Here is a 17,547-nt window from a genome sequence, read left to right on the forward strand (position 1 = left end):
ATATTCACTACTTTTAAATGAGGTTGCCTTTTGTTGACGATTTTTATGTAAACGTGCTAGAAGGATGTCTTTGACCACCTCTTTGTCAATTTAAAAGAAGTTAAACTTTAAAAATCCCTCGCTTTTGTGAAGAAAAAAAATGTATGCATGATGTGAAAAATTATGTAAACACAGTCGGTCCTGTCTTAAGGGATTGTAAACCCATTGGTCAAAACATCTAATATGTCAAAGTTTTGTGAATGTATTGGTGAATATAGTCCCAGTCAAAAGTTTTTTTTACAATATGTTGCTGTCTGGGTTGTACAGTCATCAATATATGAAATAACATAAATTCGATCAATGTCTTGAAATGGAAAAAAAAAAAAGATTCAAACAAGTATGTACAAATGTAATTTGTAATGTAGGTGTGCTTGTTACACACACTATAGTGCCAAAAGTTTTGGGACGCCTGCCTTTACATGCACATGAACGTTAATGACATCCCATTCTTAATCTGTAGGGTTTAATATGGAGTTGGCCCACGCTTTGCAGCTATAACAGCTTCAACTCTTCTGGGAAGGCTTTCCACAAGGTTTAGGAGTGTGTTTATGGGAATTTTTGATCATTCTTCTAGAAGCGTATTTGTGAGGTCAGGCACTGCTGTTGGACGAGAAGGCCTGGCTCGCAGTCTTCGCTCTAATTCATCCCAAAGGTGTTCTGTCGGGTTGAGGTCAGGCCAGTCAAGTTCCTCCACACCAAACTCCCTTATCCATTTCTTTATGGACCTTGCTTTGTGCACTGATGTGCAGTCATGTTGGAGCAGGAAGGGGCCGTCCCCAAACTGTTCCCACAAAGTTTGGAGCATGAAATTGTCATCAAAATGTCTTGGTATGCTGAAGCATTAAGAGTTCCTTTCACTGGAACTAAGGCTTGGGGTTAGGGCCAACCCCTGAAAAACATCCCCACACCATATTCCCCCTCCACCAAACTTTACACTTGGCACAATGGAGTCAGGCAAGAACCGTTCTCCCAGCAACCGCCAAACCCAGACTCGTCCATCAGATTGCCAGCGTGATTGGTCTAGAGTCCAGTGGCGGAGTGCTTTACATCATGTGGTTTACTGTATCCGACCCTTTGCATTGCACTTGGTGATGTAAGGCTTGAATGCAGCTGCTCGGCCATGGAAACCCATTCCATGAAGCTCTACGCATTGTTCTTGAGCTAATCTGAAGGCCACACGAAGTTTGGAGGTCTGTAGCTCTTGACTCTGCAGAAAGTTGGAGACTTCTGCATACTGTGCTCCTCAGCATGCGCTGACCCCGCTCTGTGATTTTACTTTGCCTACCACTTCATGGCTGAGTTCATGTTGTTCCCAATTGCTTCCACTGTTATAATACCACTAACAGTTGAGCGTGGAATATTTAGTAGTGAAGAAATTTCACGAATGAACTTATTTCACAGGTGGCAACCTATCACAGTACCACGCTTGAGTTCACGGAGCTCCTGAGAGCCACACATTCTTTCACTAATGTTTGTAGAAGCGTCTGCATGCCTAGTGCTTGATTTTATACACCTGTGGCCATGGAAGTGATTGGAACAACTGAATTCAATGATTTGAAGTGTCCCAATACTTTTGGCAATAGTGTATCTTCAAATATGACAGTCAATTCAAATTCAGTATTCCATACCGTATACGTATATTCATAAATATTAACATATTTTGTTATCTGTATATTTTATTCATACTATCCCATGTGAAGTAGTGTACATTGTTCTGTATTGTATTACATTAGAGTATTGTACATTTTATTGTGTTGTAGTATTAACTGTGTATCATTTAATATTCACACTGTATTGTATGTGGATTGGACTGCACATTGAGTGTGTAGCTCATTCTTTGGAATAACTCACTGATTCCTAGTAAGAGTAAATTTGTATATCCGTACACATAAAACCTCTCTCACACACACACACACACACACACACACACACACACACACACACACACACACACACACACACACACACATGCGCGCGCGCACGCACACACACATTCCCCTGAGACTCCGGCAGTGGCGTTGAAGAGGACAGGTTGTCAGCCTGCTGTCAGTGTGTATAGATCAGTGGAGAAGACAGACACAAACCTAAAGCAAGTCAGACCACTAAACCTGACCCAGGATCAGCCAATAACACACAATCTGGGTTAATCACAGCAGCCTGCAGGACGCAAGGGGACCCGCTGTGACCTGCTCGGCTCCATCAAATCAATTCCTTTCCCAGAGACTTCAACAAATCTACTTTGAAGTTTGGGAGAGGAGGGCGACCAGTGATCCGTCAGAGTGGGCACGGTGCGGTTGAACGAGCGCTGTTTGTTTTAGAGGGGTGCAGAACCCCAAACAATCATTGGTTGATCGGTTACACATTAACGAGAGTCTGCCGACTTCAACACACAAGTAGAACGTGCTCAAGATCTTCCATTATTATGGTTGAATATTGAGATTCGATGAACAAAAATAATGGATTTTAATTTTTTTTCTTGTCAAATATCCTGTTTTAGTCTAAAATATGCCACATTTAAGAAGTAAAATGGGCTGTGAAAGGTGTTTCATGTTGACTTCAAGCCAGAAGTAAAGATCACAGGAACATTCTGCCAGTGCTGGTGGAGGGCAGGATTCGTACATTAGTGAGATGATCAGATTAATGCTCCTCTACGTTGTCTTTTAGCTAGAGTTTGGGAGACAAAAGCTCCTGTGGCGTGAGTGACAGGCACTGTGTTTCATCCTCAAGAGTGGCCATTAAGACTTAATGTAGTTCAGCAAACACACACTCTTGAGCCTGCCCTAAGGGTTTTAAGAGCAGGAGTGGTTCAGAGTTGTCCTCCCTCTCCTATTCAGAAGACTGAACTTAAACAGACAAAAGAGACAATTACCAACCGAGGACAGAGGGAGAGAAGGAGACACAAACTCACAAAGGAATAAGCCAAAAATAACATAACACTCACAGACCCATACACATTCAATACTTTGACAAAGTGATTGAGTGTGGGCAAAGATTGGGTTTTTGGCGAACCCAAAGCTTTTATGAATTTCACTGCCATTCATAAAAGCTCTGGTGTTTTCGGAGGAGGTATTCTACCGCAAAAATTACACAACCCAAACACACTTCACCAAAAGAACATGTTGAGGGCATAAATATGTATGGATGTGTCTAAATATGACAAACTACACTCGAGAAATTCTAGTTCTTTCTCAGCTGAGTACATTCAAATGATATATTCAACATTTGCATTCTGTCTGCAGCCATTTAAACAATACTTATCATTTTTATTTTTTTACATAGTCATTATGACTACACTGCAAACAAACTATCTGTACAGGGTAGCAGACATCACATCATTTTTTCACTGTCCCATCATAAAGGAATTTCATGTTTTATGGGGACCTTCCATAGACTAGTATGATTTATGTTTTCCACATGGGGACCAAAATATGTCCTCACAAGGACACAGATTTTGGATATTGACATCTTTGTGTGGATGTTTTGCCCCTATAACGTAGGGTACCTGAACCACACACACACACACACACACACACACACACACACACACACACACACACACACACACACACACACACACACACACACACACACACACACACACACACACACACACACACACACACACACACACACACACACACACACACACACACACACACACACACACACACACACACACACACACACACACACACACACACACACACACACACACACACACACACACACACACACACACACACACACACACACACACACACACACACACACACACACACACACACATGTTGGGTTTTCATGTTTTATGGGGACTTTCCATAGGCGTAATGGTTTTTATACTGTACATACCGTATATTCTATCCCCCTACACTGCCCCTACCCCTAAACCTAACCCTCACAGGAGACATTCTGCAATTTTACATTTTCAAAAAACATCACTTAGTCTGATTTATAAGATGTTTTCCTCATGGGGACCTAAAAATGTCCCCACAAGGATGAGGATTTCGGATATTGCTATCTTTGTGGGGACATTTTGTCCCCATAACGTGATGATTACCAGTCCACACACACACACACACACACACACACACACACACACACACACACACACACACACACACACACACACACACACACACACCACGAATGTGTATTATCAATGTTCTAAATATATCTCAGTTTCAGCTAAACTCTGCAGGACAGTGGGTAATAACTTTGATTAAAAGTGGTGAAAAAAGAATTACAGGACCTAAAACATAGACTTTTCCTTATACAAATACAGTATATACATTTGAACGCAGGGAATTTGTTAATTACCATCCACATTAATGTACTCTCTAAAGAACAGTCAACTAATAGGATTTATTAAGACACCGGGGCACAGAGGGATACAAAGACATACAGAAACCTATGGTAGCAAAAGAGCATATACCATCCTAGGAAGAGCACAACTGTGTCCAAAAGCCTAAGAGTCCCTGTATAAGATTTTACGGAAAATCATAAAATACAACAGTGAGTCTTGAAGCACTCAATGACAGCACATGCAGCCTTCTAACAGGACCACATACAAGTCCTGTAGATCTAGAAGCGTCAACGTTTACAGAGAAGACCTACAAAACCTCCACTAAAGCACATACAGCCCAGTGCCTAAAAGTCTCTACAGGACCCTATGGAATCCCTATGGTTTATGAAGATTTGTCTTGATACACCCAATGATAGCACATAACACACAGCATATATTGTTCTAGCAGGAGCACATCTACGTCCCAGTGGGATTCTATCAGAACCTAAGACTATGGAAACTCAATGAGCGAGAGCAGCAGACCAAAGTGTGACTTACGGGAGAGAGAGTGTCCTCCCTTGGGCAGGTATTCGAACAGAAGCGGGTTATCCTCTCCGAGCATCTCTGCCCCCAGAGACAGCAAACTGTTCTTGCTCATGAGGGCGGCACGCAGGTTGGCCACCGAGCCCCCTCTCTCCTGGGCCATGGCCTCATCCCGCTCCCCGGACAGAAACCCGCTGTCCCCCGCTGTGGCCTCCTCCTGCTTTACCAGGAGGTCCATGCGCTCGCTGCGGCTGTCGGACATGTTGGGTTCCGTCACTTCTGCACCTGAGAGGAAAGAGAAGGAATGTTAATGAATTCTCAAAGACTCAATATACACACACACACATTTCAAGTCAAGGCAAATCACCATTTATTTAGCGCTTTTCACAACACAGATAGCTTCAAAGCAGCTTTACAGTGATGATAGGAACTTAATGGAAGAGAGATTGTTTTGGCATACATCAGCTCTAGAAAAAAGGTTAGCCAAAGTACATTTTTGATTAATTTCCGTCGCAAATAATCATTAGTTATTTACTTTGGGGCAACTTACACGACACCATTTTCAACCAAAACAGAAAACTCGATGGGCAACAGCACCCGGCAGCTAGAGAACGCAAACCCGAAACAGGTTTTGAAATAGTTTTGAAACGATACCGTTATCATCTTCGTGTAAACTTTAAAAAAAAAACGTGAATCTGTGAGAGCAATTTATTTTCTAAATGCATGTTACTGATTTTTCTGTGAAAATGTGGTGAAACGGCAGACTTTATGGTGCAGTGTACAGGTTTTCTTCAATCATTTTGTCCGCAAATTTCCGCCCTTTTCTTACAATAGACTGCAAGCTTGCATTCAGATCTGCCTCCATCCAATTAACAAACAATTGATTGAACCAAGTCCAGCCCTACATTTTATTTAACCCGTTTTACTCGGATGTAATAGCCTGACAAGCCAGACCCACATCAAGATGTTGGGTCTGGGAACACACCATTGGCAGGGCTCAATCCGAGGGGCGGGATAAACGGTTGTCTTTCAAATTCCCTCTGCACGCAATAGGATAGCGCTATAACCAACCAGAGCAACGAAGAAGGTGAAGCGGAGCTGGTTGATAGATTAAACTTTCCCGTATCCGGTCGGCAAAACTCTAAACACATCTTACTTTCTTAAGAATGACTTCAGTGCCGTTCTTTGTTCTTTCCTCAAAGAAAAGCTTAACTCCAAGTCTTCCAGAGTCGCGGCCAAAGCCGATTGGAAAGACCGCTGTTCGCCAGCTTCTTTGTTTACAAGTAGCACACGGAACCGCCGCAACTCTGCCGTCATTATGTTAAGCCCTCCCACGACTCTATACACGATGTGATTGGCCTGACCAGAGTTTGGTTTTTCCAGTTCGCAAGCCAACGGAGAGTTGCTAGACTACCCTGGCTACAAATTACATTTGCTGCCGCTAGGATGCGTCTACATTTCTAGGCTACGGATGTACATCACAATACGAAAGAAAATATCTGTTGCTCCTTTTGATTCACTGAGACTTTAAAACTGAAATACACCCAATTGAAACAGAATCAAATTGAAATTGGAATCAAATCCAATTAAGTTAGCAATCAGAAGTGAACTGAATTCCAGCCATGAATAAACCACAACTGATAAATAAACCATCAAAAAGAGAAACCTATTTGATCCCTGCAGTTCAATCATTTTTCGGTCAGTCTTTACCTCCCTATTCATTACTACTGTCAAATCAGGCTCCCAAAACACACACGTACACACTTCTCCTGTCAAAAGACAAGGATGACTGCTTGGATGCAAGGATGTCCAAACTGTAAGAACAACAGTAAAAAAGTGGCAAGAAAACACAAACAACAACAACAACAAAACAAATGTTTTACCAGCAAAGAGCCAGAAAGGCTTGTTTAGACTAAACTGACAGCCTAAAGCAGAAAAGCTTTTCAAAACAGCTGTCAGTGAAGCTCAGATCAGTGGAAGCCTCAAAGCAGCAAGAATGACAGCCCAGTCGGCAAACCGCTTCAGTCATGGCACCGCAAGACCCGCCCACAACCTGCCATACTTCACACCACTTAATTACACCTTACATTAGGACAGCATGCTTGCAGAAAATACACATTACGCTCTCGCACACACACACACACACAGCTAGGCTCTGAAGCATGTATTGTGTTTACACAGTATTCTCTGGGGTCTGGAAGAATAGACAGAGAAATGGAGACAGTGTGAGGAGATGAAACATAATGAGTGTTATAGACCCCCTCCTTCAACACACACACACACACACACACACACACACACTGTAACTTCATCTGAGGGCCTCCCAATGACAAGCACGGCAACTTCATCAACTCTGAGTTTTAGAGGAGGATTTGGCTCATTTCCAGAGAGAGAGAGAGAGAGAGAGAGAGAGAAAACTATCTCCCTCCCTCTCTCTCTGCGTGTGTGTGTGACCTGGTAAACCCTACATTATGGGTAACAAAATGTCCCCACTAATATGGCAATATCCAAAATCCTTGTCCATGGGTACACGTTTTCTGTGATGGGTATAGGTTTAGTGTAAGGGGAGAGAATATACAGTTTGTACAGTATAAAAATCATTATGGAATGTCCCCGTAAAACATGGAAACCCAACGTGTGTGTTTGTGTGTGTCTCTCTGTGTGTGTGTGTCGCTCATGAAGCAGTGACCCCATAAAGATCTTATCATCTCTTCTGGTGTCCAAAACCTGGAGTTCACGAGAAGGTCACTCACGAACAACTCCATCATTCAAACCTAATCTATTTTGTGTTACATTTGCATTAACAAGCAAATCCTGTATTAATATTTTATTTTTTGAAAACAAGTGCTGTTTAAGCAGATTCTGTAGATTATAAGTTTCCAATATTTACCTTAGTGGTCTTGCCAAGCTTGCTTAAAGCTTGTTAGCATAAAAGTCAGTGACAAATACTGTTCGACAGATTGCTCAAAAGAGTCTTTAAGATAAAGAAAAGGAAAAATGTTTTTGAAAATCTAGTTGAAAAAATAAATGCGCAGAGTTCTTAATAAATGTATTTATGTTTTTATATACCATTTTCAACAATGTTTTTTGATGTACAGTAATACATATGTAATCATCAAGTAAACAGAAATAACTTTTCCTTAAACTTTGAATATATACATATATAATTTTAATGAATTAGTCATTTATATCATATCAAGTTTAAACCATAATGTAATGACATTTACATCCCAAACTAACCTTGTCACGTTATAAAAAGGTCAAAAAGACTTACTGACACACAGTCTTGAGGGTCTCCAGGGGTCCTCTTAAGATCATTTTTCAAATAATAATAAGCAGTGAAGCGGTTTTCTTAATATATTGTAAGAAATAATAATAAATTCCGAATTACGCAAGGGTTTCTTTTCAAGAGTTTTTTTTTTCTTTTTACTTAATTATGATATCAGTTGTTTCACCCTGACATTTACGAAAAGAAAAAAATAATGATAATAATTTTAGCAAATTAAATGCATGTTAATCATAGAATAGGTCAAGTCAATGCATGTGTAAAGTGCATCTTTAATATTTCATTATTATATCTGGGGGAATAAATGAATGTCATGTCATTGACCAATAAAGTCATGTGGTCTGAGTTCTGCCCATTTTGACAGGAACTGGTCTGGTCTGACCAACATGTAAGGCAACCAACCATACTTTGTTCTGCTTTACATGCTATTTAGAGACGAGTTCATCGAACCTATCTTTGTTACCGTCACAAGTCGATAGCACAAAAATAGACTGAAGTGGAACAGTCTTGAAATAATTGAAAACAGTATTGGTCCACGACTGACCATATAGAATATCTATGTAACGTGCCACTATGTGGCTTAAGAATAACTGAATATCTAGCTCAACCATATAAAACCCACTAACCTGGCATAGTAGCCAGCCAATCACATCGGACCAGGCAATGTGACAGTCTTTTCAATAAAACCAGAAAAAAAATGACCATGGAAAGAAAGAGGGCACATCTTATTCTGTCACTATCACTGTTTGAGGTGCTGAAAGACGTAATTGTGAAACAGAATAAGAGAGAGGATGTGGAAGATGTAGAAATGAGAGAGGAAGCCGAAATGTGGAGGTGAGAGAGGAGATGTTCACTACTAAAACAAGATCGTTTCAACATAATTTCATCATTTTAAGATCATAAATTGGTTAATGTGTGATTTATGAAAATAATTTTCCATTCATAGATTCTGTGCAGCTGCAATTCTTGGTTCTTTAAGAAATGTTGAATGTGTGTTCATGAATATCTGACTGTGTGTGTGTAGCTCAATTGCCACAGGGGAACATTCCACTAAAACCAACGGATTAAGCTCAATTCAAAGAGGTGTGTGTGTGTATGTGTGTGTGTGTGAGAGAGTGAGTGAAGTGTGTGAGAGGGAAAGTGCGTTAATGGATGCACCCATCATACAATTGACCCTCACCGACCCAAGAGCTTTAGAAACAATCATACAATCAGCCGAAACATAACGTGTGTGTGTGGTCCAGGTAAACCCTATTTTAAGACAAAATGTCCCCACAAAGATGGTAATATCCGAATTCCTTGTCCATGTGGAGGTATATTTTGCTTATAAATCTGTAAAAATGCAGGTTTTGTGTGATGGGTAGGTTTAGAGGTAGGGTTAGTGTAAGGGGAGAGAATATACTGTTTGTACAGTATAAAAACCATCATGTCTATGGAAAGTCCCCATAAAACATGAAAACACAACATGTGTGTGTGTAAATGTGAGTATATTTAGAAAAAAACATACTGTAAATAAGATGCATGTTGTTGTAATTATAAATTAGCAGGGTGAGCCTTGGTGCTCAAGTGGGAAATGTGGGTTTGAACAGAGTCAGATAAAAACATTTTTTAAACCTATTTCTTAAACAGTGCTCATCTTAACATGTGCTCAATTGGTAATACATTGGAGTTTAGCTGGTAACTTTACTGAGAACAACAACATATGCATGGTTTAAATACAATAATGATAGTCTACCAGTAGATGGGAAATAAATATTGTTGACAAGTGAGCAAAAAAAGGGAAAAAAAAGCAGTAGGAAATGAGCAAAGAGTGGACAGGTAACACACACATTGATGTGCACAAACACACACAGGCAGAGTTAATTAAGTTGGGGGAGTGGGGAGAAGGGAAGCTGGAATTAATTAGATAAGTTCACCCCTCATCTGTGGGCCGGGGCCACAGGAGTCAATCAATAAAATGGATCTGCCGCTGCCAAATGCCCCAAGACCCAACGCCCACAATGAAGAGAGGAGAAACTTGCCCCTTTGACCCCGATTTCTCCCCCTACACACCTGCCCTGACCTCTCGCCCAACACAAACACATTACGGCCAACATTATACTGAGGCATACCGTTATTTTAACCACCACATATTCCACTCTGTTGCGCTCTATAGCATCTCACCGTTCATTAAGTCCCACTCGATGCGGCACATGGAGATACAGGAGGGATCATTCCCATAGCCGTTATGAGCCCACTGAGCCCACACATATAAATGTACAAACGCACACTAATGCATGAGGAATAGCCTACAGACAATGCAGGGGTCTTTAAGAAAACACTGTCTCTTATATAGGCATCAACAGGCAATACGGGCACAGACGGTTTAAAAACACATATAGAAACCTATAGGAGACTCTTGCTGTTCCAGCGGGAGCATGAGCAGTGCCAGTCCTGCTCCATCTGGTACCAAATTCTGGGAAGATATGCAGAGTCATAAACATGCATAGTGACAGACAGGAATAAACATTAACAAAGTACCAGCTAAGCATGTGTAAAATGCACAAACGGACAAAAAAAGCAAAGACGTCTTTTCCAAAGCAGGGGGTTTCAAACGGGTCCAGGGACCTCCAGGGTGGCGCAAGAGTGATCTAGGGTCAGTGGAACCCCCTAGAATTCAATTATATAGAATTTCGTATTTTATTACTCTATTAGTGGTTAGAAAAAGACACTTTCAATAAAAAAAGTATTTAATATGAGTATCAACTGGTAAAAAATATATACGTTTCTTTACTTAGTTTAATATGTTCTTGCTGAATAAAAGTACTAATTTATTTCAGCCAGCATCAACAACAAATACTGTACGTACACGAATAATGGTAGTGTAAATAGCATGCTATTGAATTATTGCCATATTTATGTATGATGCCATTGACAAAAACAGGATACAATACAAAGTGTGTTTTGTAAAAATTGTATTAAAGTACCTTTGTACTTTTCGAACTTAAAGATCTTGTTCATCGCTGGCCAACAGTAGGGAGCTTTTGCAAGTTTGTTTTAATCGACCGTAGGTATATGTTCCACTTCATCGGGAACTCTTTTTTTCCCTCTAAAGCTTCCAAACGATTCAATGCATGAGTGATCCATCCAAATTATTCACACTGAAACCCCAAACCGATTTTTACCAACCAGTTTGGCCAATTAATGGAAAAGAACCGCCTCAAAAGAGTGATTCATTGACATTGACATCGTTTGTTGTGGTTCTAAACAAAAAGCATAAAATCTTCTAGGTTTACGGGACACCCACTGTATTAAAAGCCCATAAGAGGGTCTTCAAGTATTCAATGATAACACCAATTATTCATCATATACTACACAACATTTAAATACTATTTTATTCAATCCACACCATACGTCTCGCCATTATTACGTCCCACTCGAGTTGGCGCATTGAGATACAGGAGGCATTGTTGAGCCTTTGTTTCTGATAGCAGCTTAAGTGATTGAGGAACGCTTGTGGAATCTTTGTTCACGTGTGTAATCCGAAAGCTTTAATGGGCACTGATTGAAGTGTTGTGTCACACCGAGTGAGATTACAGTGGGAATAATGGGAATAATGGCGCGTATTGTCCCCCGTTCCCCTCATAAGAGAATGCCTGAATCAGTTTGATTCTTTCTTGCAAAGGGGATCTCAGTTTAATGTGGTTGCCATGGCAGCCAGGCACTCTTGGCTTCAACATTTATGCTAAATAAAACACCCTTTTAAGAGTAGACACAAATAGGCGGACCCACGGTGTTGGCTTTGTGTCCGTGCGTGATTGTGTGTGGGCGTCCGCTGGTTTGAACTGTATCTGTTTGTCGTGTTCTAGAATGTAAACTCTCGGCATGACAGAATATGCATTCAGAAACACGAACAAGTGTGTAAAAATCGTGCGTAGTGGCTAATGTAAGACCTTGTGGTGCGGCACTGAATGTACGCTTCGTCTCTGAAAGAGCTTTTGTGAGCATTGAGAGTGTGTGATCTGTGCGTGTTAATAGTTATTGGAGGGGATGGGGTTGGGCGAATGTCTATTAAAGCACAATAAACGAAAGAAAGACACAGAAAGACAGAGAGAAAAGGGTCAGCTGACGGGCTTTGACCCCGTGACCCTCTGTTCCAGCTGCTGTGGCGATTACGACCCTCCCCGGCTGAAACTCAACACTGTCTTTTGTTTCAGCCGGTTTCGAGGTGTCCCTGGACGCTCTCCATCTCGCACAGAGATCAGGTTTACGCACACACAGCGTGGAGTTTGTTTCTGTTCGGTGATAAGACACAGAGAGCTGTTTAAGCTGTCATGTTTAACGCTTATCTGCTACATCGTTACATCAGAACTAGTAACACACACTCATTAGCCACGATAAACGCCCCCTCAGGACACCCAACGCACATGTATGTAAACACACACACGCCACTCATGTGTCCAGCAGGCGTATAGGTAGGGAGGGGAAGGTCAGGCCTGCTTCCTCAGCATGGTTGGAGTTTGAAAGGGTAAAAAGTAATTTCCAAGGAATGGAGGGAGGGAGGCACTAAAAAAGCCGAAGAATTCAGAGGCAATTTAAAAGCAGTGTGGGAGAGGGGGATGAGAGGGAAAAAAAGAAGAAAGAGGAGGCATGATGGAAAGTAAAAGAGAGGTTGTTATTTTTCTCTCTCTCTCTCTCTCATTCTCTCTCGCGCTGTTGTTTTTTAGGGACTAGTCGGGCCACAACCTCCAAGGAGAGAGAGAGAGATAGAGAGATAGAGGAAGAATAAATCAAACAAACCCTGAAGGCTAGAAAGGAGGGAGGAAAGACGAGAGGAGAAGTGTGGGTAATGATGGAGGGGGGAGCTGAGTGGGCGACGGAGAGGACGAGAGGGTGAGCGCGAGCAGGGGTGGAGGTGGAGAGGGGGAGTGGAGGATTGCAGGGCTCAAGGTAATCTGGGGAGTTAATGCAGCTTAGCAAAGCAGAGAGAGACCGAGAGAGAGAGAGGGAGCACAAAGTGGCAGACAGTGAGAGCAGCAGAAAGAGAGAGGGCGTAAGAGACAGAGAAAGACAGACGGAGAGAGAAAGGGAGGGCCGGAGAGAGTGGGAGAGAGGAGATCTTGGGGAAAATGGAATGCTGGGTGGAGAGGGGAAGCAAACACGCAGGGCTTTGTGCTAAAAGCACGACTCTGGGGAGGGTGCGACCGACGCTAAATCCAGAGCACAGGCCAGAAATCAGGGTTTAAAGAGCAGCCAGCAGGACCGGCCCTTTTTAGACGTCCACTCCGAGAGCCAAACACACATACACATGGTCTAAAGTCAACCTGATGGTGAACTGAGACAAATAGTTCTTAACTATTGCTCCTTTTACAATGCATCACCACATGTTGTCATTGTTATGTGACCTACCAGCATTAGTTGTGTCACTTCGCTGCCATTCACAACTCCTCTCCGGTAGCCACATGGGGTTGTAAAGTGTCAATTGGATGAACACTTCAGAATCTCGCCGGAAGTAGTGGATCATGTGGGTAACTTCTCATCTACTGTTTTACGAATACAATGAATTCGGACGTACTAATCATTTGACATAATGTTTTTCACCTACTATATCGTAGGGCAGGGTTCCTCAAACTCAGTCCTGGAGGGCCGCTGTCCTGCAGAGTTTAGCTCCAAACACACCTTCCTGTGATTTTCTAGTGATCCTGAATACCTTGATTAGCTTGCTCAGGTGTGTTAGATCAGGGTTTGAGTTAAACTCTACAGGACAGCGGCCCTCCAGGGCCAGGTTTGAGGAACCCTGTCGTAGGGGCATATAATATAATGCAATAATGCATATTTGGATACAGACAGTGCTTTGTAATGAATTGGTTAGGTGAATGACCCAATGGCTCACTTGGAAAGACTTGTTTTGTTCCTGAATTAATCAATGTTTTTGAACAGTCTGAAATGTGCAAACACAGACAAGTGGTGCGATACAAACATTGAAAAGTCAGCACTCTTGCAATGCTGCCCGGCCAATCAGATTCGAGGACTGGAACTAACTGGTATATAATGGAATTTTAAAGCTATTTTCCTTCTTGTATATTTGTGACAGACAGCACAGGTCATTTACAGCATCATATACGAGATGAGTCTCTGTCTCGCTCTCTGAAACTCCAAACATGAATATGCATTTTTCCCCCTAATGTCCCCTAATGTGTAAAATTTATAGATTAATGGGAGGGATATTCCACATAAAGTATGTTTCGCCACACTGGAGTTCTGGATAAACCTCTGATAATACATTTTTCAATGCGGAAAAAAGTTGTTAGTCTTCTTTGATAGGCCTCCGTCGTTGAGTTATTTACACCACTGAAAGTCCTGCTATCATTCTTAAAGTTCAATTTAAGCCACATATTATTATCCTTATAAAGCTACCAGCCAAATGGAGTTACTTCAATTAATGTACTCGCCAAAGGCAATTTTACTCACATTTGGCTCTTAAAGAACCTGAACATACACATTTTCACACAGAAAGTTTCCACACAGCTGATAGACGTTGGATTGTATTGTACCTGTGAGGAATGTCTGCTGACAGACACTTTGAATGAGGTTAAATTACAGTAAATTTGACAGCAATGTTGAAGACATGGCCCAGCAGTGCCTTTCTGTCCAGCCGATTCCCAAGTTTGATTGTAGCTTTAGTCATTTTCCGACCCCATCATTTCCCTGCACAACCTTTGACTCTAATACCAGGTGTAAACTGGGCCTATGTGTGTAAGCGTCCCGTTCCACATTTACTGTATTTCTGACTCATCATGAACTATATGAGCTCAGCTGTATGGCCGTATCCTAACTTTCGTCTTGAGCGATGAAGAACTCAGGAGCCAGAAGACAGAGCTCAGAGAGAGACAGTGAGAATTAAGACGTAAAGTGGTCTGTACAGACGTAAAGGTCCGCTATAAGAGCGTAGACAGACTCCAGGTATGAAGCCAAATGGAAAGCATGAGGAGAAATGAGCAGGAGGGAGACGCCAGGACTTCAGGCGTATAAGACGTTCAGACTGAGTCCTTAATGTCAGATTATCTGACACACGATACAAAACCTCAAACCTCATCAGCAGCAGCGTCGACTGGGTCAACACTTTAATGGAAATGATTCTGTTGAATGATCAACCATGCATTTATTCCCGTGCTGCAGGTAATTCTGCAGCTGTCAAAACACACTATACGACTTCACACCAAGCATGTCCGCCATGTGACCGATATGCAGTCTGCAGCTCCACATGGTCAATGGAGCTCCATGGCAACAGGATCTTATGTAGAGGCTTCTACATTTCAACTCAACACAGTTGAAGTGAGCACGAGAGCCAACAATGAACAATGAGATATGACGGGTTGGCATGTCATCTTTAAATCTTAATACAATTCCATGCAAGGCATCCGCAGGTAATCTAGCAGCTTTCGATAACACGCCATACCACCTCACGTCAAACGTGTGCGCCCATCGCACATGGTCACTGGAGCTCCATGGCAACAACATCCCACGTAGACGCTTCTTAAATAAACGCAAGAGTTCATTAGAACAATGAGATACGGCATAATTGTGTGTGATCTGCTGGAATCTTAATATAACTCTGTACAAGGTTACTGTGACTGACGTGCCAATCTAAAATGGAACAATAAGGAGGTTTTCAGGAGGGGGAAGAGTGGGAAAGAGAAAAGAGAGGGGACGAAAGCAAAAGAGAATCGGAAGCTTCTTATTCCCTCTCGCCAGAGGAGAGTTGGGTCAGTGAAATTAATTGCATGCGATCAAATCAGCAGAATCAAGGCAGATTAAGGAGGTGCCCTCCTCTAGAGTATGATGGACGGAGAGTTAGAGACTCTGGGTCTTATTTAAGCTAGCTGACGTGTCACTTCCTCTTCCACTCGAGGCGGGGGCCACAGAGCTGGCCCCGTTGACATGTGGGTAATACGGCGCACAGTTACACACACTCTCTCACTCATCAAAACGCATCAGAGCTAATGACGGAGTGTGGAGGAGAGAACAAGACTGGGGCATGAACGCAGAGAACTGAGCTAGGAAAGAGGGATGAGAGAAATGTATGACAATAGCTCTGTTCCAAAATCTATTGAGCTGCTGTGCTGTCTACCCTCTACTTAGGCAGCTGTTAGGGCTGAACAATTTGGGGGGGAAATCTAATTGTGATTGCTATTAATAATATTTTCCCTCCCAAAAAAGTTTTTCAATATAATATGACAGTACAACCCATTAATGTCCTAAACCTTTAAAGCCTCATTTTCATTCAAATTCAATTAAATATGGCATTCACACTGAAATATGGCTCATAAAGAACACTTTGATACATAACATGTCTAATGAGCATGCAAACAGCAGGTAAAATGGGTAAAATAGCTATGAATTTATTAAGACTAAGTCAATTCTTCTCAGTATTGAATGTCAAATTAGTAAGGGATAATTGACGACGGGCCGTTGAATTATTAGAAAAAGGTGGTAATGCGGCCACAAAGCAGGTATGCATTATTTTTCAATAAATCAATGGCCTGGAGTCAATAATTCTGCTTATACTACGGTTACCACACCTCAAAACATTGGTCAGATTATGCATTTCAAGACATTTAGGACATTAGTCAGGTTTTCGTCCTTAAAACGCTCTTGTGTGCAGGACTAATTTCTTACGCATCTCATCCCAAGCCTCCAGTGCTAATTCCAAAATGTAATTTTAGAGCTAGTAACTGAGGCTTGAGCCATTGATAGCAGACTAATGCAGTTATTAATGCAGTTATTAGAGAGACTCTCAACAGTGTCCGGCAGCAGCGTTTCTACTAATAGTGAAACTGTAAGTTTATCTGCTTCAAGAACAGTGAACAGTTATTACCTCGCTAGTGAGAAATGTCATATAGCTTTTAAGTTGTGAAACTATTTAACTGATCAAATCGTCAGAGCGGCGCTGAGTGTGTGTGCGTTTGAGTGGGAGAGAGAATGGGAGAAAGAGTATGTCAAATAATTTGTCGTCGGCATCGTTCAGGGTTTTGGTTCTTTTGCTGTTGTTGGCTGTAAAGACCTTTGAAATAACTGAAATCATTTGGCGAAGTGATATGGAACTGTAATGCGGTCGAGACCTGCCGGAAATACTTTAGCTCTGCGTTTCCCGGAAAATAACTGCACACCTTTGAACATTCATCAACCAATCAGATTCAATCATTCACCAGCCCTGTTGTATATGTATATTTATAGTCCTTTCTTTGTCTGTCATCTTGAGTTTTTCCCCTTTTCTCAACTTAATGTTGCGGTCTAACTTTTGGACCAGCCTTTGCTTTGGCTGTGCACCTATAATGCCTTAAAAATGTCTTATAAAATCCAGTAAGCCTTACTAGATGTTGGTAATGAACATAAGAGAAAAGAAGAAAGACAGTAT

At 41.7% G+C, this 17,547-nt stretch overlaps 1 protein-coding gene across 2 annotated transcripts in view; it reads right to left on the reverse strand.

Moving 5' to 3' along the window:
- zbtb46 (zinc finger and BTB domain containing 46) overlaps nucleotides 1-17,547 on the reverse strand; it is a 57,597-nt gene that overhangs the window by 20,995 nt on the left and 19,055 nt on the right. For both annotated transcript variants that reach the window (XM_079801888.1, XM_079801889.1), the window contains exon 2: nucleotides 4,880-5,149. In XM_079801888.1, coding sequence (XP_079658014.1) covers nucleotides 4,880-5,149 — 270 coding nt within the window. The remainder of the gene's footprint in view (nucleotides 1-4,879; nucleotides 5,150-17,547) is intronic.

Source organism: Gobio gobio, assembly GCF_949357685.1.
Source record: "Gobio gobio genome assembly, chromosome: 21".
NCBI lineage: Eukaryota > Metazoa > Chordata > Actinopteri > Cypriniformes > Gobionidae > Gobio > Gobio gobio.